Source organism: Homalodisca vitripennis, unplaced genomic scaffold (assembly GCF_021130785.1).
Source record: "Homalodisca vitripennis isolate AUS2020 unplaced genomic scaffold, UT_GWSS_2.1 ScUCBcl_7401;HRSCAF=15082, whole genome shotgun sequence".
NCBI lineage: Eukaryota > Metazoa > Arthropoda > Insecta > Hemiptera > Cicadellidae > Homalodisca > Homalodisca vitripennis.
This window is the reverse complement of record NW_025783517.1, coordinates 2,629-27,075: the sequence shown is the minus strand read 5'-3', so window position 1 is coordinate 27,075 and position 24,447 is coordinate 2,629. Positions and strand designations below refer to the sequence as shown.

Below are 24,447 nucleotides of genomic sequence, written 5' to 3'. Positions count from 1 at the left end.
AAAATTAAACGGGTATTACCAAAGCTCAATCATGTCTTTTTATGTAAACAACTTTTTTAATCGGTTATATTTAAACATTTCGTAAAAGAAATGGTCCGAAAAAATCATTTCTAAATCTTGACGAATCTCCAAAGGAAATAAAACCTGTGACACTTCTGTGAACATGAAAGAGGCACAAACTTTACTATTACACTCAAAAGAATGTAATGCAAGAATTTCGTTATTACCTGCATACCGCTGTCCCCGATCCTGTTGTCACTCAGTATTAAGTGTTGGAGCGAAGTCTGATGCAGTGAGGCTCGGAACACAGGGTCCAACATCGGAGCAATCCAGCGAACAGCCTTTCAGGTTCAGAGAGAACGATGCCTGGCTGATGTCCCAGACTCCTCTCCAGGTACTCATCCACATCTGAGTACAAAACAACGACATTGTTTACATTTGTTTGTTGTAAAACAATACTGTAAATCCCAAGGAATGTAGAATATACACTTGTCATTTGTTTTCTTAAATACAAAAAATATGAAAGCAGTTGAAATTCTTCAAGAAATTAATGTGAGGAATAAACACTACGAGTAATAGAGCAGTAAGAAACGATTTGAGCATTTTACATAGTGTTTTACTAAAGGATCATTGCAAAATTATTAATCACTTTTAGCTGCTTTAAAAAAAAAAAATATTTAAAATAAGGTAATAGTATTGTTTTAAAGTACCTTAAAATTTCACACCCTACAAGATTTTGTAATGGATGATTCTCATGTTAGGTATTTGTGAATCACAACTAACTTAATCATTACATAAAAATATAACCACATAAAAACGAACCTAACCACACCCATTCATTAGATCAATAAACAAAACCTGTGCCATTAATCAGTTTATCTTACTGACAAAATCAGTCAAAATCAGCACCAAAGTCTCAAATTAATTGACTAGTTTTTATAAAATTTCTTTTTCATAAAAACTACAATATGACAGTATTTCACCAGAACATTGAAGGTCTTCATAACAAAATCGATAGACTAGCTCATCACCTTGACATTCTTACACCTAGTGTTGTCATACTTAGCGAAGATGGTCTAAAAGAAGAAGAGATCGGAAAAATAAGACTACCAAACTACACTCTATTATCAGCTTTCTGTAGGAAAACCCATGCTAAAGGAGGTGTAGCAATTTACATCAAATGCTTAAGGAAACCTCAAAAAAACAATCTAATCAGTGAAATGCTATTAAGTTTCAATACCACAAGACTGCCCCTTCAAGCTACAAGGATTACCAGCACCACACAGTCCTCTATTGACTGGGTATGTACAAACAGCTTGGAACTTGTTGTACAAGTGGACGTACTACAAACTGGACTCAGTGACCACAGAGCCCAGCTGTGTACCCTTAACATCCTTACAAAAGAAAAAAATACAGTTTCTGTTACAAGACGCAGTCTCAACGATGACAATATGGTGATGCTAAAACCTCTCTTAAAAACACAAAATTGGGACAATTTAAAAAATGTACACCACCTACAAGATGCATATGACGCTTTTTCTATGACCCTGAATGTTATATTGGATATTGCATGCCCCAAAAAGAAAACTAGACCTCGAAAACAAGCCAAGCCAAAATACTTCTTAAATGATGAAGCACAAAGCTTAAAAAGGGACTTTCTGGAAGCTCAGCGCAGATTTGAACTGACTGGCTCTACAACAGACAAAACCCAAATGACAACCAGGAAAAGAGCATACGATTTGAAACTAAGAGACATAAAGAGACAGCACATAGTGACATACATCAATCAAGCTTATGACAAGTCCAAAGCAACATGGAAGGTCATAAATGATGAAAAGACAGGAAAGAATGACAAATAAACCAAAGTTAGAACTACTTGCTGATGGAAAAAAACTTGAAGACCCTCAGGAAATTGCATATTTCCTGAACAAATACTTTACAAACATTGCAGACAATACTTTAACCCTTTCCGGGCCAGGCGGCAATATATTGCCGCCACAGATCGTGTCTGAAAAGTGCCAGGCGGCAATATATTGCCGTCGGTGACATACGCGAAAAGCAATATATTGCCGCCTTGATATTCGTCGTTTTCTTAAATAAATACGACGTCAAATGATTAAAGTTTTATGTTTTTTTTTATTCCCTGGTATATTTGTAGATAATTAATATGAATATCATTTTTATTTTGGAGGTCTATGCATTTTTATTTCGTAATTGTCACGTGACATTATCAGCTGACTCGATCTATTGTTTGTTAAATCTTTATGCTTTAGTGTAATCGTACTATTGTATGCTGGATTCTCCTTTATTATTTTATTTTGTGGTTGTAAACATTAGTAGTGTTAGTAGTTACGTGCTTAGCTATTGTGTGTAGTAGTTACAAATGACTGACAATTTGCGATTTCACAGGAGTAAAATTGTAAGTGGCATATTTGTAAATAGAAAAAAGTGTAAATAAATTTCAAATAAAATTGTGTAATTATTTCTTGGTAAATAGTGTTTTTTAACTGTATTGAAACTGTTTATGGATGCTACAATCATCTGTTTACCGGTACATCCCATAATGTGAATATTTATTTTAAGTTTTCTTGCAGTGTAAGAGTCAGTTGCTTTATCACTTGTTGCGAAGTACAATTAATGCGTATTTATACAAAATGTGTCATAAAAAATTTATTTATCAGAGAAATAACACAAAATTTTGTATGGTTGTTCCTTTTTAAATGTACAATATAATAAAATAGCTTCCCACGGTAAAATTATTTTTCCTTTTTTAGTTATTTACAAAAAAAAAATAAAAAAATATAAAAAAATTTATGTAATCTATTAAAACACTATTTTTTTTTTAAATTTAAAATTACTTAAAACTAGATCTATATATTTTTTGTTGATAGTATATATCTATACGAGTAATTTGGTGCAACTTTTAGGTTAATTCTCTAATTGTTATGAAAAGTTATAAATTTTAATCTTTAGAGACTGCAAAATCGCCAATTTTAGCCTGGCACTTTTTGACTAGTCACAGGGGATATGATATGTGAAAAAATTTTGCAACATCTCATATTTGGTCCTGGCCCTGAAAGGTGTTAAGAAAACAACGAAATGACTTTACAACACCAGGATTACCTACATTAACACCCATCACGAACAGCAAACTTGATGAACTATATCCCACATCAGTAGAAGAGGTGCAAAATGTAATAAAATCTCTGAAATCAACGCTCTCAGTTGGTCTCGATGAAATATCTCCAGGGATCTTGAAATCCTGTTGTGAGGAGCTGTCTGAACCCCTCTCATACCTAATTAACAGATCTTTTTGTCAAGGAATTTTCCCCCAACAGCTTAAAACATCCAAAGTTTTATCCAAAACATAAGGGGGGAAACAAATTGAGGCGGTAGCTGCTAGAAGGGCCTATCTCAAAAAAACCATGTTTTGAGAAAACTGCATTTAAAATGTTTACTATTGGATGAAAGCCATTTATTTTGATAATTTTATTCACTTATTATATTTTTTATTTTACAAACAGATTTTCTCTTCTCTTTTATATTTCCACAGTGTAACTGAGTTTAATTACTTTTATTAACCCTACTACCAGCAGTAATAAAACCCTACATTGGCATGGCTGTTTTGTAGCGTCACATAACGGTAACAAAAAGTTAAATAAAAAATTAATTTTTCTTACCTAATATTAGGGGCTCCTTTCTAGTTCAGCATACAAAATAAAACAAAGCAATAATTTACATCAACATAATTCTTTTATTAACATGGTACACACCTAAACACATTTTAATGTTAAAATTAGTGTGTGAGAATAGCGTAATAAATACTGTTCACTTTTAGTTTTTACTTTGTCTATTAACTTAATCGGAAGGAAATTTTTCTGCATTCTTCTCAAAATAATCTACATAAAACCATCGGTTTTCTTCACTTACTGCAGACATAAGGGAAAGAACATCATCTACTTTACTTTTATTAATTTGTATGGAAGATGCACGTTGAAGATCAAGATCTGCGGGAGAAAGTGCGCATGTGCTGAAACTGCTCATAAACTCCTGTAGAAAATGTTTTACAGCATGATATAGTTCCAGATGGATCATACATAATAACTGAATATTTTTGAATACTATACTTAGGTGTAGTTTCTGTAGGAATTCTTTTCATTTCAATTGATTTTGGATTACGTAAAAAAAAGGGAGCAAGAGCTTTGTCCCAGTTTACGATTATTGATGCATCGTGAACCAGTATGAACGGAGATGGTTTATGGCGAGAAAGAACTATTCTCTCAAGGTAGTCTTTGGGATTTTCAATTATTTCATTCTGCTTGAGCTGTTTTTTACCAATCCAAAGTTCCTATCGCATTGATTGAAAGAGTGTCCCCTAACTGGAAATATCTGTTTAACCTTTACATTATATTTCTTTGACAACCATGAACAAAACTGTGTCATTGTGGCATTTTTATTCTGGCCGCCACACGCGTCCGACAACAGCACAACTTCTTTTATATTTTGAAGTTTGTTGAAAACCTTTTCAAAACAATCAAAAACAAATGACGCAACAGAGTTAGCACCCTTTTTTGACTCACCTTCAATAAACGTATAGAAATAGGATGTATCGTCATTGTGAACATGAACATTAAATAAATACAGCCATAAAAGCCTTTTATAAAATTGGGAAGTGATATTTAACTTGGGTAAGGGAAGGTTCTGGGAGTAGTCGAACTCCAAAACTAAGACATCATTAGATTGTTTGCACTGCTTGATCAAATCTTGTTTTATTTGTTTAAACCTTTCAGCTCTTCTTTTATGAACATTATAGTCATTACGGCATGGATCGTTTTGGTTGATTTCAAGCTTTTTCTGACATTGAGTGCAATAGTCACACACATCCGTTTTTGGACGTTTTAGAGCAAAGTTTGTCCTTCTAAAAAATTTAAAATAGGTTTTATATTTCATTGGCAGAGCATTTCCAGTTTTCTCCATGTAATACTCTGAAAACAACTTGTAAATGCCTATGATTGTGATAGTTGGGTCTTCAAAATACAGCCTATTTGACTTAGTATAATGACTAGGCCTATGTGGAATTTTCTTTAAATGTTCAGTAGCAAGTTGCCACACAGTTTCCCCGAGGCATTTCTTAGTATGTTTTCCTCTTCTCTCTTCAAAGGACTCCCCTGCCATCAAACTTAGCCTGGATTATTCTAATCCTTTTTTGTGATACTTGAAATATTGACAAAATAAGATTTCGACATACCTGTAACTGTTTTCCATTAAAATTAATGTGATACTTCCAAACAGCAGATCGATCAATTTTCTTACTCTCACATTTAATCAAACACTCAGTTTTCTTATCCTGTATTGTCCATGCAACTACTCAAGTATGAATCTTGACCACTTTTACCCAAAGGATTTCCGTAAAATTGGTTAAAAACGTTAAGTTTGTTCATCAAATGAGAACTTTTTGTAGCACTCATCCCTTTTGCAACAAGATTTAACTGTATTATTAACTTTAGGCGGAACATCTTTTCCCGAAGTGGAAGTATAACCTAGGCCTGACTGCCGCTTTTGTTTCCGAACATTACGGCCCCACTGTTCAGTGCTAACTACTTTTCTCTTTACACCTTTTGAGTTAGACTTCAAAAGAAGTTCACCACTCATTTCTTCAGTATCTAACACCAATATAAATAAAACACTCAAATACTACTTGTAAGCTACAAAATCACAACACAAAACAACAAGAAGTGAGGTTATATTGTACAGCAGAAAACACAAACACACGGCCAGCTGATGCCACCATTTGTCTATGCTAGAAGGGCCTCTCGACACATAGACGTTTAAATAGGTTTATCTTGACAACAAAGAGGAATATTTGAATGAGTGAGATGGAGGTTATACTTAAACATATGGAGAAAAAATATAAGCGATCTCCTCAAAAAGGGCCCATCTCGAGATAGGCCCTTCTAGCAGCTACCGCCTCAATTGGAAGTAAACAATTACAGACCAATATCAGTCATCTCAACAGTATCCAAACTGTTTGAGAAGATAGCCCTCAAAAGATTATTGGATCACTGCTATGAAAATGAGTTGATGACACCAAACCAACATGGCTTCAGGAAACATAAATCCACAACAACAGCCTTAATAAGTCTACTTGAGGAAACTATAGACCATATAGAAGCTGGCAGAATAGCAGCAGGTGTTATGGCAAGGCCTTCGATTGCCTTGGCCATGACCTTATCCTCACCAAGTTACAATCCCTTGGTATAGTGGGAAAAGCAGCAGAATGGGTTCAGAACTATCTTGCCAATCGACATCAGATTGTGGAGCTTTTAAGTCAAGAAAAGGGTATCACCAAAAAAGTTTCTATCAACACCTCTACCAATAACAAGAGGGGTACCCCAAGGTTCTATTCTGCGGCCAGCTCTCTTTATCCTGACAACAAATAACCTACCAGCATATCTAAGCGACAGTCGTAATCCCATAATGTACGCTGATGATACTACCCTTGTGCTGGGTAAGGAGAGTACCGAATTACTTCAGATAAGTGCATTTATTGCCACAAATCTAGCCACTCAATACTGTAATGAAAATGACTTAGTTATAAACACACAGAAAACTAAGCAAATTATGTTTGGCAGAAAATGAAGGGAGGACCCAGCATTACCTGAGGTGGAAGTGGAAGAGAGTGCATGCTTCCTGGGCATTACCATTGACAGTTCCTTTACCTGGACAGCCCACATTGACAATGTATGCAAAAAATTGAATACTGGTATATTTGTAATACGAAGAATGACGCAAATTGGCACTCCAGAAATAGCAAAAATAATTTATCATGCTTTCTGTGAAACTCACATAAAGTATGGTATAGCTGCATGGGGTGGGACTACCAAGACCAACATGAACAGGATTTTAATATTGCAAAAGAGGGCTGTAAGAACTATACTAGGCCTACAACCTACGGAGAGCTGCCGAGAACATTTTAAGAACCTCAAAAATCTTGACTGTATATGCAATGTACATTTGTGAGGTGGCTCACTATGCGTCAATCAAAAAACCAGCCCAAGGAACTGACCTTCACAACTATAATACAAGACATGAAAACCGCTTCAATCTCCCAGCTCATCGAACTTCTCTTTTTGCAAAGCAACCAATATATACCGGTATAAAGATCCTCAACCACCTACCACAAGACTTCAGACAGGGAACTGATGCAACACTAAAGAACAGACTGAAGAATTTCTTGATGGACAATCCAATCTACTCAATGGACGAATTTTATCAAACAACCTGGACTTAAGTATACATATTATATTGTATTACAATTTTATGAAAATACTCATGTTTGTTTACAGTATTGTTTTGACACCATTGCATTTCTTAAAGAAATTGTAATAAAGAATATTCTGACTTCTGACTTAGTTGATTAGCTATTTTGACAATAAAAGTATCGACTTCCAATCCATTTTTTCTTTTTCAAAAGGGAAATGATGGTGTAACAACGCAATAAATATCACAAAGAAATGGTAGAGTATCCTAAAACAAGATCACCTCTTGGTATTGTTTAAAAACTTATTTCTATAATTTCTTAAACAAATTTTAAAATAAGTAAACTTCAAATGAAAGCTTCAAATATTTTTTTTAAGTTCTATTTTTTTATTGTGCTAAATACACCTTGTAATGGTAGTATATTATTCCGAATTCATCATATTAACCCAAGCATTTGGGAGAGCCAGTGGCGTTAGACTTGAGTCTGTATAGCGTTGTTCAAATACAGCCCAGACCGGTACTGTACCGGCTCACCTTCGTCCACACACAGATCTATAGTCTTTGGAAAAATGGGTACAATAAGGCAAAAGGAGATTAACCTTTCCTTTAAAATAAAAGAAACAAAAAAGATACTTTTCGTTATACCATATACTCCTGTTGTTGCGTATGCTTCAAGAAAAGAAAATTCTTTTTAAAATATTGTGATCAGTCATTTAGATATAGTCAAATAAATGTTTTATAACTGAACAACCAACACCAAATCGCTTTGTATATTACTTGTAAAGTTATGACGTGTCAAATTTCGTCAAAGTTGCCTACATCAATATAGATGGCAATATACATGGCAGAGTGACACATTTTTGTAAACATATGTAATTGGAGGTTTGATATTCTTATTTTTTTACTGTGAATAAAAAAATATTGCTATTACCATTGTGAAAATAATAAATTATAATTTAAATTGTTTATATTTTATGACTCACGTAATGTGTAATTACCCTGATTTGAACATGGCTGTAGAATGTTCTCAGATACGATTAGCCATTATGACCCCAATACTCATAATACAGTTTTTCTGATTTTAATATTAATAATACAAGGTTCCTACACTTAATGAAGGTTTTCTGTATATCACAGTGGTGCCCTTTATCTAGTGCTGTCCACCTGCTCGGCTGATCTGTGTGTTCTACAGAGCCATAACCAAATATATACCTTGTCTGCCCAGATAATAAGATAAGATGATAGACCTCATCTGTGAAACCTTAGATAAGGAAATGCTCTAATAACTAGCAGTTTATATAATTTATCAGTTTTATTAGTTTTGCACCAAGCATTTGAACTTAGATCAAATTCACAGTACAGTAAATTGTTATTTTTTTTTTTATCAATAAATATGCTAATTTTAACTAAAATTCCATGTTTAATATTTTTGCATTTACCTCTTATAGCATATTTAAAATGAAAAATTAGCTTTGAACTTATATTATATATTGAATATATTTTATAGATGTCTTGGCGTTATAGAGAAATCAATGGATTTATTAGTGGCATATGAAGGGTTAAAAACTTATGAACAAGTAGATTTGTTTGTGTATTTTTAACAGAAAACTATTTTGTATATTCATCGGATAAGTTCCTACACGAGTTTGCAAATTTCGTACCTGTTCCCAGCTCCAAGCAGGCCTCCCGGTAGCGTTCAGTGATGGGATGCATTTTCCAGGACATGACAACTCCATTCACTTCCCGGTAAGAGAGCAGCAGTGTCACCGGGTCTTGGGGAGCCAACATGGCACCGTCCTCTGTTGTCAGACTCAGTTTGGGCTCCATGCCTTCAAAGCTGTTCCAAAATGTACAACGTTACTACTAATACCAGTATCACTCAATGAGGGACCTTACTCACTCAATGGAGGACCTTACACACTCAATGGGGGACCTTCAAGAATTTTATTGCTTGTAAGCATTTATACAGAATGGAATTAACAAAGTAAAATGTAACAAAAATATACAGAACTAATAACTGTCCATGAAATAACTTATATTACATTATATGACTTATGAATTTACTTTAAATAGTGACACACAGTCATAAACTGTAATGCTGATATCAAGCGGCCACTAAATATAAAAACCGTATCAGATAAATATAAAATTTTATATTCAATCGTATTACTTACAAGATTATGCCAAAATCACAATATGCATTTCATTTGTGACCACTGAAAAATCTATAACCTCATTTACATCAACCTCGTCAATTTTGAATACTAAATCTGTAAAAATATTTGCCATCTAACCCTTTGACTAGTAATCTCAAAACGAATTCAGGAGCACACCTGTGCAGCTCGCAGTAATCCCGATAGCTGTGTCAGAAGCACTATGGTGCTAAACAGTTTTCACAATAATGTTTTGTGATGAATATCTCTCGTCTGAATACGTATGCGATCTACCGGAATAAATAAGAAACACTTTCAAATAGTTTTCGTCGTTCCCACTAGATCGCATTTGCTCTTTTGCTTATTTCTTATAAACCCAATTTACTGCCATATGACTTCATTCAATCAGTTGTTCAAAGTAATCAGCTTATTCCTATTTCTATTTTCAAACTGGAACTGTTGTAACCTCACTTTTACAATACTGTTTGACCTGATAGTTCTACTTCTATAGGACGGCCTATTGCCATGCACTTCAACCTCAAGGGCCTTTTGCGCACCCCAGAAGCACACCATGAGGCCAACCAGTCTACGGTTTTAGCAGTTCTACAAACCACCGAAAACAATCAATCAAGTCCTCCTGGGGCACTTCGCCACCCTTGTCATAACTAACAAAGATGGCGTAGTGCTCCCTTGCTGTTGGGGGCAGTCAAAGAGTAGGTGTTCAGCAGTTTCGTCCTGCTCATCACACATTCTACAGAGCGGATCTTCCCGAAGGATATTGACTCTATGAAGATGCTTCCTCAGGTGACCATGTCCCGTAACAGACCCATAACCCGAAAAGACACATATGTTTCTAAGCCTTTCAAAGCATCATTCATAGCAAGATTTCTAAGGAGACTTGTGTTCTGTGACTAACTTTTATCTATCATGTACCTTACTTAGTATGTTTATGATAAGTACTGAATATTTTATTTTATGCTCATAATTCGTAAATAATAACTTATATGCATAATTAGATTAATTTCTTTATAAATACACAAAAAACATCAACAATGTTTAATTGAGTGTTTTTCATAACACTTGTCCTGCAGTAAACCCAAATCACCTAAAAAACAAAAATCCGAAATTAAAATAAAAACTCACTTTTTAGGGCACTCTTACTAAAACAAACCAGCAATCAAGGATTAATGTTGTACACTAGACAAACTGCATTTAAGCGTCACTAAATTGCCAACTGTTTAAAACGTTAAATGCTTTTACCTGTAATAACGCTTTGCCGCTTCCTCAGCAAGCCATGCTATGGTGAGAGGCTCAGCAGAGGTTATCGGCAATGGAACCAATAGGAGTTTTCCTTCCACTCCGGGAACTTTTATTGAAGGTGGAGCCATCTGAATTCAAATTGAAAACGACTTTATTTGTATAATTTGTACAGATGCATTTAAAATCATACAAACAAAGAACGGGAACAAATATATTTTATTTTCCATAAAATCATCAAAAAAATGTAAATCTTTATTAGTCAAAAATATTTTAAGGTGTCTATCAAACAATAAATCATTTTCGGCTTTTTGGGATTTATTTATAAACTTAATGTCTACCGAGCTTGGTTACTTATAATGAAATTCCAACGAGTGTTTATGTACTACAATTGGTTTCTATTTCATGTAAATTAGTCGTGACTTGACTCTAACCGAGGTAATCTGTAGGCCGAAGCATCTGACTGTCATTAAAGTTTCAAGTATAAACACAGTCAAAATTTCCAATTTAGAAAAATACCCTTTCACAGAATCCTGGTCCTTTAAATTTAGTGTCATTCTAACTGCCTTGTTTTGAAGTTGATGAATGCTTTGCAGATTTTTATTATTAGTGGCTCTATACAATGCAATGTCAAAGACATATGAGAATGTATGAGGGCATAGTAAATGGTTTTTTGAATTTCTACAGGGCAATACTTGGACATGGATTTAAGGGGAAATCATCCAGAGGAGTCTTTCTTGCAAAGCCAAAATGTGTTCATCCCAACCAAGTTAGGTAAAATAGGTGAAGTAAAAACCCATTTATTTAAAGCAGTCTATTTTGGGCATTTCAAAATGAATTTCTGTTTTCTTAAGATAACTGAAGCTCCAATACCTGAGAGACCTGAGGAGGAGGCTGATGTATGACTTGATTAACTGCGGCAGGTTGACTTCCTGGCAGTGTATTACCAACAGTCATTTCCGGTTCAGGTTGGCGAGGTACAGGATTGCGGACCACTCCGAAAACGGACAAAGGCACTTGGTAGGAACTCCCGTGTCGAGAGACTGGAGTGCTGGAAAATTAAACACAACAGAAAAATTTAATAATATACAGGAAACTGAATGAGTTATTTCTAAAAATACACAGGCTAATTAAATAAGAGCTAACTAACTAAGAGACATCGTCTTCTCAGTGCTAGATTTCTTTTTGAGCTGTATGGACTTTTTAAGTCCTGAATCCAAGGGCCAATAATTGTATAAGCATATAACTTGATTTTTATAGAAATCCTTAAGGGAAATTCCTCAAAAAAAAAAGAAATCTTTTGTCACACGCACTGGTTTTGATGAAGGTCAAAATGGAAGGGTATCAAATGGTTAAAAATATTAGATGACAACATTTTTCTCATTAATACACTTTTCTTAGCTTTGATACACAAAAAAACTGACCATTAGACATGTAAAAAAATGTTAAATCAGCATCAGCTAACCATATGAACCCTAAAAGTGATGACTTTCAGTCTTTTTATCTAGATGTCTGATTATGATACAAGTGTTATTTATTTACCAAATGGTTGGTTTTGAGTACGTCAAACTGGAAAAATTATGGTCTGAGAAAAAAACTATCATTTCATACTTTAAAACCCTTTAAGATACCATCCCATTTTGACCCCTCCAAAACAAGAATGGCTGACAATCGATATATTTCTTAGTGAAAGTTCTAAGCCATCACATCACATTTTCAGTCAGAATTGTGCATTTTCAAATAATCACACTAAATGAACCCCTTGTGCTGAGTTTTGAGCTTATATCATTGTTCTCTCAGCTTGTCAGATGGCTGCTTGTGACTGTTCTCTGTATCAGAACGTAGGTATATGAACACGTTCAGAACCAAAGCGGGCCACTCTTAATGGCCCTCGCTGTTTTCCCGTTCAGATTGTCAGCCGACTATGATTGTATTGCGCGGTTTAAAATTCAATCCTAATCCAAGCATGGCTGGAAAGTGTTGCATTTTCTCAGCCAAATAAGAAACTAAATAGTTCACTATTTGCAGCGAATACCAATTTTGTTTGTCCCCTTAGGACAAGAAGCTTAGAAATTGCACCTAGCCCTGTAAGAACCATTGCGAAGCTTCTGGAGTGACAGGATATTCTGGATGGGTAAGGTTGGAAATAGGAGCCGCCTCATGTCGAGATTCATGAGGAAGAATTTAGGGCACTATCTCAAGTCATGCCCCCCTCGGAAGATGCGGCAACCAGCTCTGAACCAGCCTCTCCAGTCAAAGCAGACAGGGAGTGGCACACCCTTATGTCTAGGCTGGCTAGACAATTTGACTCTTAGGCAACGAACCCCACTAACTCCAACAGTCATCTCCTGCAGTAGACTAGAACTATCGAATTACCCTTGTACCCCAGAATCTCGGCAACTGTGGTTAGTGATGTGCCTCTCCTTGACATCCATAAGGTTGCCCAGATTTAAATGACACATCGGTTTCTGCTGTGCCTAGTGTGGGTTCAACTGGAAGGTATAAACCAGCCACAAGTGAACCCTCCTGGATCCAGCACATACCTTAAGAAACATCATATGGTTTTTTTTTTCATCAGAGCACATTTTACACTAGCACATACTGCCACTGTATCCACTTATCCTGCCCATTTATTAAAATGCTACGTCATTTGGTGATGCAAAACATCAAAATACGGAAATGAGTAAATATTCTGTTGATATTAAAGACCTACTTGAATATTTATATTAGAAATAAAAATACTTTTAAATTGTAAAATACTGTAGCTTAAAAAATGCCTGTACTTAGTAGATTTACAAGAAAAGAATAAATAATCAATCAAAAATTCCAGCTTAAAGCTCATAAACATTGAATGTGTTCGAGAATTGCATTTAAATTCCAGTAATTTTGTATTGAGATTTAAATCTGAGTCAGAGTCACGTACATGGTTTGCAATCTCGGCGAGCAGACATTAGCCACTATGCACGAACAACTACTTCTAATTTCACTTATGCTGTGCAAGAGATCAGTTAAGCCCACACTAAAGAGGCCTGAGGACACCAAAGGGTTAAGATCATTCAGACAATGATTATTAGAAAGGACAAAACAATGCACTTTAATGTCTTCATCAATACAGTACGCAGAGGTCGCCCTGATGCACAATCGTTTATTCTCCGTGCCTACAACACATAAACCAATTGAAAAAGATCTGTTTTACCTCATGTAGTGCATTATCAATATTAAAAACCATAAAAGGTCAGCAATTTCTTGGCAATTTATCTCAAGTTTTCACCAAAGCCTGACGAGTTATTGTCTATTGCTCAGTAATTTTCATTTCTACAACTAAAGCAAAACGATCACAACTCCAACAGCCTGATTCCAACTCCAATACCACTAATTTGTTATAATTTCAATAAACAATTATTTGAGTATTTAGATTTTTAACAGTTTAATTCAAGTTAATTTACTTCTTTAATCTGTAAAACCAAAATTAAATCAAACTTGGGGTCGACAAACATGTTTTTAATGAAACCATAAACTTTTAGGTTAATCAAGTAGACACAGTGAGAAAGGGCTTTTGATTGAATTATAAAAAAAATACAGAAATATTTTAAATGGATAATACAACAACAAATAGAACAAATACAACAATAGAACAAATACTATACCTCTCGAGTGGCTGACTACGATGTTGTGAGGTTGGTTCATCAGATGAAAGTAGTTCAGATAGTTCAGCCAAGTTCTCATTATCATTCACATCCTCCACTTGCTGAAACATTTAATATTTAACCCTTAATTTTTGGCGAATTGTGTTTGGCACAAAAAAAAAGTTATACTAATGTATCCACAAATATAAAAAATTGTTATTAAAAAAAATTGCTCACCTGATTACGTTCCGAATCATTTGAATCAGACTCCATGTTGACAGGACTGACTGGACGGAAATTGTTTCTTCGCTCGGTTTCCATGGTCCTACCACCGCCGTGATCGGTCACTGCCAGGCGGTTCGGTCGTCTCTGTGGTTCCCCGTCAAACTCGTGCATCCTCCGTCGCTTCACCCCTCGGTTGGCATTCACAGCCAAATCATCAATCAGCCAATCGTCCACCAACTCATTCTCGTCCAACAACGCACTTTTACTCTCCGTAGGTGAGCTCTGGTAAACAGTAGAATCGTAATTAATACAAATTAATAGTCAATTTTGAATTAACCAAAGTACTCAGTGGCGTAACCAGGACTTGGATTTGGGGGGGAAGGGTGGATCTGATTGAAGAGTACACTACTTTGGGGAGTAAGGAATAAATCTAAATCAAAACAAATTATGTCTAATTCAAAGTAAAATTTGAGCGCTGTAAGATGGATTGCTATTACACTTATGTTTCTTTGTAATTTTAAAATTTAAGGGTGGGGTTTTATTCCCCCTCATTCCCCCGTAGTTACACTACTGAGTGTAATGGACAATGTAAAGCTCAGGTAATATGGAATAACTGTAATTTGAATGGTGCATTTACTGACATCATTTATTGACTGAGCTAAAAACGAAGCCTATCACTCGTGGGGTTGGAAAAATTTCATTTCTGCCTGACCGTCCTCACGTTATGTCAAAAACGAACTGACCTAGACTGGAAATAGTTGATGAAGCTTCATTTATATATAAGGAAGATTGAGTTCTATGGTGGTGCATGTCACTCTAAGGGATTTGGAATATTTTTACATTGCTCTTACGGGCGACCGTGATGTCAACGAGAAAATAGCAAAATAAATAAATAGCCTAACTATTTCAACAGATAAAACATCATTTTTAGTAACTTGGTGTGTAGACCTTTATTCTTTAAACACTGATATGAAACCAAATTTACAGAAAAAATTTGAATCTATCATGCGCTAAGATATGTCGAGAAAGATTTCATATGTAGACTTTGACATGAATATTCATTTCTACAAGAATGACTTCTATGATGCGTCATATTTATGTCTACTTCTTTTTGTATGATGATCTGTCCGTCTGCAGGACATCTTGAAATTTAAATGTGCTAAATACAATTGAAATTCTGCATGCAACTTTAGTGCTTTGAATCAAAAGTTATAGATACCCAAGTTTGAACGTTAACCACACATTAACTAGTAGAGCTAAAATAACGTGAGTTAAATTACAATTTAACCTTATTAACAAACAATCACTTCCAGTTTTTATGTCAGTGAAAACAAAAAAAACGTTTAATGCCTTTTAACGAAACTGCAACTTTAAAAATTCATAACATGGAAACTTGTAATAAGAACAAGTGTAATGTTTTCCAGAATAAATTTTAGAATTGTATACAGAAAAGTTGTTATTGAATTACCATCTTAATTTTTACTCTTGACCGGATACGGTTCAAAAATTCGGCAGCAAGACTACCTGTGCTATCCTTATCTTCAAGAGTGAAAGAATCCTTAAAACATGAGGTTAAAAGGCATAAATCAATACATACTAATGAATAGCAAGTTCAAACTTGACAACAGTCCAGTGGCGTAACTAAGGGGTGATGAGGGGGGATAGAAAACCCCCTTCAAAAGTCCTAAAATATGTCAAATATACACATAACAGCAATCTGTGAAAAACAAACAGCAGTTAAAATGTCTTACTATGAATTACGCCTATCTAATTTATTGAATTTATATTTATTCCATACCCACCTAACCTCCCACAAGCAACGCGCGCGCGCCCACACACACACACACACACACACACACACACACACACACAGTTGGGCTCTTCAATCAGATTCAAGATAGTATTAAACTGATCCTAAACTGATAAAAAGTCCATTTTAACTTACTGACGATGGTTGAAGCACAGGCTTACGTCGTAGAGCCTTCATCGCATCCTCATACTCTCTGGCTGCGTTTCTGTCTTGAACGAGTGTAACGTCATCTATACTCCTTCGCAAGGAACTACTCGAAGGTCTGGACACTAGGTCGTGGTTGGTGTGACTCTTCCTCTGGCGTAAATCCTGATCATCAAAATTCCCCAATGAAGAACTTGATGGACCTTGAACAACAACAGTACATTCTTTAAAAGGGTAATCCTGTAGGAGACCATCAACATTTCCAAATGAGGAACTTGACGGACCTCGGTCAGCAACATCTGACTTCTGACAACAGTACATTCTTTAAGAGGGCAATCCTTTAGGAGAAATAGTAACATTTGCACAAATAATAATGTTATTCCTACTAAAAATAACTGTTTTAACTCATCTTCAAGGATTTTGTAAACTTAAAAGAGCTGAAAGCTTTTACTGTTGTGAAAAACAGAAAATTTAGTTGAAAAGTAGTACTGCACCTGATCTTCGAGTGATTTTGTCTCTAAAGTCACTTCCTGTTGATCTCCTTGCAGATTTTGGTTGGCTGGCAGAATATGAAGGAGGAGAAGGAGATCTCTTGTCAGATTCTGGTTTATGGCCGGCTGTAACAACAAGAAACAATGAAAATACTAACACAAAACAGAAATCTCTAAATCTTTAATTACTTTGTACCTGTGATATTACGGCTGATTTCAGATGTAGGTTACACAGCATTTATTGTTGAAATACTGCTTTAAACATATATCAAGATCTGTCAAATAAATCCTGTGATGGCCAAAAGCATTCTGGAGCCATGAGTATGAATGGCAGTAACAAAAAGAATCAAAGCACGCTTGATGCTTCACTACTGACAAGTATTAGAAGAGGGATACCATTTTTGGTCAATCTCCGTTTGAATAAAGGTAACAATGCCAGAAACTTTTTTAACCTACCTCTATAAAAACACTAATTTTCAATCTTCTTTTAAACAATGAGCGAAATAATAAAATGACATTAATTAAGCCTATGCTTTTTGTCTTGACCTTTTTCATTTATTTATTACAAACACAGAATAATAAAAAAAGATTAATTTAAAGTTACCATCAAAACTTTGCATATTTAAATAAGTATTAACCAAAAACCATAGACTGTACTCTTTCCAACACATGAATAACTTAAGCTATATGTCTAGCTAAATATTTAATTTTTAATAATTATTACACTTATCTCTAAGTTGCTCCTTTGATTAAGTGAATTCACCAATTATCCCAGAAATAAAAATACAGATTACCATATAAATTTGGTGTAAATTTCAAACCTATTAGTATAGTATAGGCTAATTAATTTTTTTTATAGTACTAGTAAAAATTCTGGAATAACCTCAATTTTACTTATTTTGAGTGTGCCTACAACGATAATCTGCAAGTGAATGTATGTATATGCTTACCAAAAATATTGTCCAATAATATCCAGTAACACTTTATTTTATAGGTTCAAAAATATCAGGATTTAACTGTCCTCACTGAAAATTAAGATATGATCCAAATCCGGATTCAATTTTCTAGATCTACCCATCACAAATTTTAACGATTTGAAACTCAGTTATCACATTTTGGTACATAAGACCAGTGAGTTATCAAGCCTCTTGGAAAGAAAATGAGGAAAGATCCAACCGGAATGATGTACACATGATTCACTTGTGATAAAATAGCTGAACATTTAACAGGTAATGGTCCTTACACTAGTGTTCCCAAATTCAAGGCATACATTTACATATAGTACAGACAAAGTTTAAACAAAGTCCAATACCTTTTTTGAGAGCCGCTCCTAACGTCTTGACCAGATCATTGTACTGATTGAGGGTGTCTGGATCCAAATCTCTCTTCTCGTCCCTGATGTAACGTTTCCGCCAGGCGACCAGACAGTCCAAAACTGTCTCTCCCTGAATTTCCAAAACCATGTTAATCGGAGTATTTGTATACATTTAAAAAAATCTATAATAATCAGTTAACACATGCATATTTCAAAATGGAAATGCATATGGTTTAACTGTTATAATACACAATATAAGCAAAATAAGCAATATATTTATTGGATATTTTATTTAGCCAAAAAATTCTTTAGGTACTAGTGCTCCAAACTGAAAATTAAATTTATATATATTTTTTCTTCCCTTTTAATGTTGTGAAGCCAAAAATCAGCTTCCTAACGCCATTGTTAGAAAAAATTCTACTTTTCCTCACTATCCACCAAATGGATATGTAAAGTGGTAATTTTTTGTATTTAATAATACTTTGTCATATGTTGTATGCCTAGTTATTCTTTGAATAGTTATTCATAAATCAATTACTTCACTTATAAGTATCTGTTTAATAGTTTTGTTAAATTCTTTACATTCTATAACCTATTACTTCAGTTCCCTTCCAGTTATTACAGAACAACCATTAAAAATCTTTCTAGTAATAATTATTTTGAAAGCATTCTATCTACCTCTCTACATGTACAAGGTAGGAGTACGCCAAACCACATGTCGTGTAACAGGCTTTGCTGAGGTTAAATGTAAAATTTAAAGTCTATTGGTCATTTCATTATTGACAGATAGAACTACAATCATACGGACCCGGCATACAAAAAGATTGTGTCAACCTACTGAGTGAAATCACCTAATGAGTCAACAAAGCTCAGCCAAATTCCGTGGTTGGATATACACCATCATAGAACTCATTCTTATCTATGTAGAAATGACATGTGGTAGAAAATGTAAAAATTGCACATGAAATCTCCCTCAAAATGTATTGCCACTTGATACATTTACAATACGTTTCATTAAATTGGTTTTTCATACAAATAAATCTGTTTTAAAAATAATAAGTCTACTCACTAAGTCACCATAAAATGAAGTCTTATGTGTTGGGATACTTAGGTCCCAAGTTAAAACCTCTTACGATTGTAATTTGTTTGTTTACAAATTAATTTATTCTGTTATTTCTCGGTTGCCATTATGGTTACCCATAAGACCAATTTTAACCTTTTTAGTACAAAGAGCCTATATATAAGCCCCATTCGTGAAATCACAAAACGCCAAGAGCCTTTATTTAGGCTCAAGTTAGGTTGCTGGTGAAACCCTAAGAGCCTATATATAGGCCCCACCTGTAGAGTCACAAAACGCAAAAAGGCCTTTAACTAGGATCAAGCTAGATTGCTGGTGAAACCCCAAGAGTCTATATATAGGCCCCACCTGTGACATCACAAAAGACCAAGAGCCTTTATTTAGGCTCAAGCTAAGTTGGTGGTGAAACCCCAAAAGCCTATATATATATATAGGCTTGGTCAAGGTCGGATGTCAAGCACCAAGAGCCTTTATTTAGGCTCTCAACATTTTCATACAGTACACATCCATTTATTGACTAATATCAATAAAATCATGATTGATTTATGCAGAGATATTGTGCAAACAGACAAGACAGAAATTACATTTTTCCAGCCCCTTAAGTGATAAGAAAACATTTTTTTTAACTAAATGAACAAAAAATCAGTATGTTGCCTTATTTATTAAAACGTCACAACAATTCCTATTTCTACCTGTGATCACCTAGACCTACCTTATTGGTCCTCATGACTGGAGAAGCGCCACGTTGCAGGAGCAGGTTCATGACACTGAGGTTGCCGCAAGAGGCAGCGTCCAGCAAGGGCGTCATGCCATCACACCCGTCCGTCCCCTTGTCGTTGATGGCAGCCCCTTTATTCAGTAACTCCTCCACAATCTCCAGGTAGCCGAAGTTGCAGGCTTCGTGCAGCGGCAGCCACCCGTTGTGGTCCCGAACATTCACCGGGTGACCCTTCCGAAACAACCCTTCATTGTACATTCTGATAGTCTTCATACTCAAACTTATAACTAAAACTGTCTAAATGATTTAATTACATCTGCAAGAGGTGGTGAATTAAATATGAAAACGTGTTTAGAGATTGAGAAAAATTTAGATAAAAGCTTTTATTTCAGTGCTAGTGTGTAGCTTTGATGATCATAAAATAAAGACAGTGGCATCACTGTACATAGAACATGTCATCCTGCATGGCAGCTAACCTAGATCGCCATATAACCTACAGTACTCACAACTATAATACATGGAATGGCTCAAACTATACCCTGCCCATACACAGATTGACTCTGACTAAAAGGAGCCTTCTTAGATCTGAGTAAAGCTACACAACATTCCAGACGACATCAAGGACTTTAAATGGCAAGCCATTTAAGAAGAAGTTACTTGAACATCCTTTCTACACCTTGGAAGAGTTTCTACAAGGCATCATGTACATAAAGAATTTGAATAATTTAACCATCTCTTACTGAAACTTATTTGGTTGCCTTGGAAAAGTATACTCTTGGCCTCAACAACCAAACTGTGAGACCCGAACTAAGCAATGGTTCTCTGATCTGGAACAAAATAACCATATGCCTCAAATATTGGTTTTGCTTTGAGGAGTAGATGATTTTGAAGAGCACTTATTGGAATTGCTGAAATCCACCAGAGAAACACAGTAAAGAGAGATACAATTGGTTGCAGAAATGGGATTAGTCACTAGAAGAACGGAGAAGAATCTATACAACTTATTCCAGAACACTTCTTCAGTCAATCTTCAGACAGAATAGTGCAATGTTCAGGACATTTTTGAAGTAATTCTTTCACGTAGATCTCGTACTTTCAAATATATAAGCACAATGTTAATGAATTTCAAAGTCATTATTGATTTGGAGTATTAATTAATTCAAGTCAACAATCAAAAGATCGGCTCTCTAACCGAAAGTTCACATGTTCAGTTCACAAGACAGTCAATAAAAATAATTTGGCAAATGAGTTTCACCTGTTTCTTTTTTTTTTTTTTTTTTCTTAAAAAAAGACCAAGTACACTAACTCTAAGTACCTGCTCCAGAAGTTTTCTGACAAGCGCCAAATTGCCACTGATACACGCTGTGTGGAGTGGAAATTCCCCTTTTTCATTACGCCTGAACTTTGTTGTGGGGCACTTCTTGCGAGTCCTCACTGCATTTTCATTTCCCTCTTCCAATTCAGCATCTAAAACATTTTCCATCATTTGTACTGATAAATGTTAAGAAAGTAAAAACAAGAAAAACTACACTTATGAACTGCGATGAAATGCAGATATGAAGTTACAATACTAAATAAAGGTATAATGTTGAAAAACTAAATCAATCTCAAATTTTTAATCTGTACATTTATAATCACTCAATAAACTGGAATGACATGCTCAATATAAATTCCCGAGCCATAACTACCTGAAAGTTTCTTCAATACAAATATCAGCCCCAATATCTGGAGTATTCTCGTCCTCTTCATCACCCTCAGAGTCTGATGAAAGAGGGCCAAACTTTTCTCTTAGGTTCTCCAACTCAACTTCCAATTTTCCTGTAAAACAATTAAAATTAAATTATTTTAAATTTAATTAATAAATTAAATTAAGTTAAATTAAAACTGTACTAATAATTTTCAAAACGTTATTAACAGTGCAGTATAATTATGACAACCTTTTTAATGAAAACCATAAACACAATCATAATACCAGGTATAAAAACTAATTTTCAATATCCCAAACATCATCTGAAAGTGGTGGAAAAAGGCTCCATCCTACATGGGGAAAAACTTTTTCAGTAAATTACCTTCAAGGTTTAAGGAATTAATATATTTAGGCTCAATCCGAGATAACATTAAGGAGTTGTTACTTGAAAAAACATATTATAATGTAAGTGAGTTTTTAAATGACATTTTTTAAATTTTAGGCACTGTATTTACTGCTTGTTAATGTTGATTTTTATATTTTTAAGTAGGTTTACAAGTTGACATATTGCTTTCCTATGAAGAATTAATTAATACCCTGTTTTATTGTGTGTTTTATTGCTGTTTTGCATGTTTTATTGTTATTGTATTGTGTGTTTGGTTGTTTGGATTTAGTCAAACAAGAGTAGTGTAGGTTATATCTGACAATGTTATCTGTTTTATAGCTATGCTATATTATTATGAAACGTTTGTGACAATAAAAGATTTATTATTATTATTTTTCTCAATGTCCACTGAAATTCGGCACAAACGATCAATGAGAAGATGAACTTTGAGTTATATTGTATGAAATGTTAGATGTAGGAACTTCTGTTCCACAAACACAATTGATCTGAACATTTATACCAATAAATAAACAGGAGAACTAATCTGATAGATTGTATACAAGTTATCGCTAGTATAGTGTACTGAAGATGTAATTTTCAAAAACAAACTGACTACACTTATTTGTTTTAGTCCTCGTATTGGCCCACTCACTGGAGTCAGAGAGCCGATTGTTGTCTCGAAGCACCTGCACCAAGGAGGACAGAGCTCTGGCCTCCAGTCTGTGATCCTTGGCGGTCTGAGCCAGGCTGAGGGCCTGTCGGTACACCTCCAGTATCTCTTCCACATCCGCCTCCTTGATCTCTAACACTTCCGCTATGTTCAGAGTCGTCTTGCATGCCTGTCACATTCGTCAAAATAAGTCTCTACAACTATCTATTACAATATATAAACAGTGAAAATTAAAATATATGAAAATGTACATCCTTATCTTCAATAATGAGTGAGTTTACAACATTTACGGACCTAATGTCACATTGTTTCCGGTAGCTATGTCAACCAAAAATGTTTATATGTGAGTTCTAGATTGATTTTCGTGAAAATCAATTGATCGGAAGTGTACTATAACAATTTATTTTGAAAAGAACAGTTCTTCACGAACAATTTAATATGATATTAGTTTTTTTTAAGTTTTCAATTTTTTCCCGTTTCCCCCCGAACGTGCGGTTAAATTGGACGTTGGCATTCAAAGGGTTAAAGAACTGCCAGCCAAGTGCGGTGTACCCCAGGGTTCGACCCTGGGATCTCTCTTGTTCTTGTGTTACTCAAGAGGATTACTAAATTTCCATTTGATTACATATATTACACAGTTCAAAATTAATATAAACATTGTAAAATTGGTCAACATACTTCAACTGGATTGTTGCTATTCAACTTGAGCTCTTCCTTGAAATACTTGATAGCCAGACTGTACTGCTTGTTGTCCCTTGTAAGTCTGGGACAAGGAAACGTAACAGGGCCTTAGCTGATCTCCCGTCTCTCCCATATTCTTTGCAGTCTGTTTCAACAGAAAATTCGAAATTAAAAGATAACAGGAAACAATAAACAAGTATCTCTTTAACTTTCTCACCATTCCATCAGTCTAGAAAGAACCTTCCAAAAAATTTGTTTTTTAAAATATTTTTTCTGGTTAAGCAGGAAATTTATAGCTTAGATGAATTTGTGCTTTTTAATTGTAACTACCTAGAAACCACAAAAGATACCAATGATCACTTAATTAAAAACTGTAATGTTTTAATGAAGATACTATGTTAATTCTTTTTGTTCATCAAATAGTTATTACAGATACAGAAAATACTCACATTAAAAAAATCGACAATCTTAAAAAACTACTTGTTTATATTCATGAATATTTCCTCCACTGAATAAGTTTTGTACTTACACCTAAAAATTATGTTTAAAAGTAGGCTAATTTAATCGTGGATTCATAATTTTCCCTTTTGTATTAGGCTATTATGACAAAAATATATCCAGAATTACGGTGTATACAGTAGAACTCCGATTATCCGAACCCCTATTATCCGAATCCCCAATTATCCGAATCACGATTCGGTGAAATTATGTAAAATTTGAAAGTCGTCAAATAACAGTGACGGCGCCCGCCCGACGAAACGTGCCATGACGTAGACAGGGGCAGGAGCCCGGCGCGCCAGGCGTACGTGCCGTTACCGTGGTAACGTGACTCCGCATGCTATATTTAGAACACCCCGCCCTTCGACTGCAGTCTCGCCGCCCGCCGGTCAGTGCGCTTGAGCCGTATGCCAGTTCCGTTCGCGTGTGTATTTAGCAGTCGAGTTGCG

The 24,447-nt window shown here is 35.0% G+C and overlaps 1 protein-coding gene and 1 long non-coding RNA gene across 2 annotated transcripts; both read right to left on the bottom strand.

The window, feature by feature from the left end:
* Positions 1-265: 265 nt before the first annotated feature.
* Positions 266-21,563, bottom strand: LOC124374165 (tonsoku-like protein). The gene is made up of 11 exons (XM_046832425.1): positions 21,393-21,563; positions 20,072-20,308; positions 18,279-18,411; positions 16,970-17,092; positions 16,467-16,678; positions 14,534-14,803; positions 14,318-14,418; positions 11,544-11,721; positions 10,674-10,801; positions 8,922-9,097; positions 266-408 (listed from the first exon to the last, which is right to left on the bottom strand). Exons 1-11 carry the CDS (start codon positions 21,561-21,563, stop codon positions 266-268), a joined length of 1,872 nt encoding a protein of 623 aa, XP_046688381.1.
* Positions 21,564-21,773: 210 nt separating this feature from the next.
* On the bottom strand, positions 21,774-23,650 carry LOC124374164. The gene is made up of 3 exons (XR_006923527.1): positions 23,498-23,650; positions 22,802-22,988; positions 21,774-21,895 (listed from the first exon to the last, which is right to left on the bottom strand). It is a non-coding gene; the product is annotated as an uncharacterized LOC124374164 (long non-coding RNA).
* Positions 23,651-24,447: the final 797 nt, after the last annotated feature.

Excerpts from the sequence above, each read along its gene's own strand:
- LOC124374165 (XM_046832425.1), bottom strand. The coding sequence starts at position 21,563 with ATGATGGAAAATGTTTTAGATGCTGAATTGGAAGAGGGAAATGAAAAT. Across the intron at positions 18,412-20,071 it reads CAGTCATGAGGACCAATAAG|GGAGAGACAGTTTTGGACTG; the intron begins GTAGGTCTAGGT and ends TTGGAAATTCAG. Across the intron at positions 11,722-14,317 it reads CGTAGTCAGCCACTCGAGAG|CACTCCAGTCTCTCGACACG; the intron begins GTATAGTATTTG and ends TTAATTTTCCAG.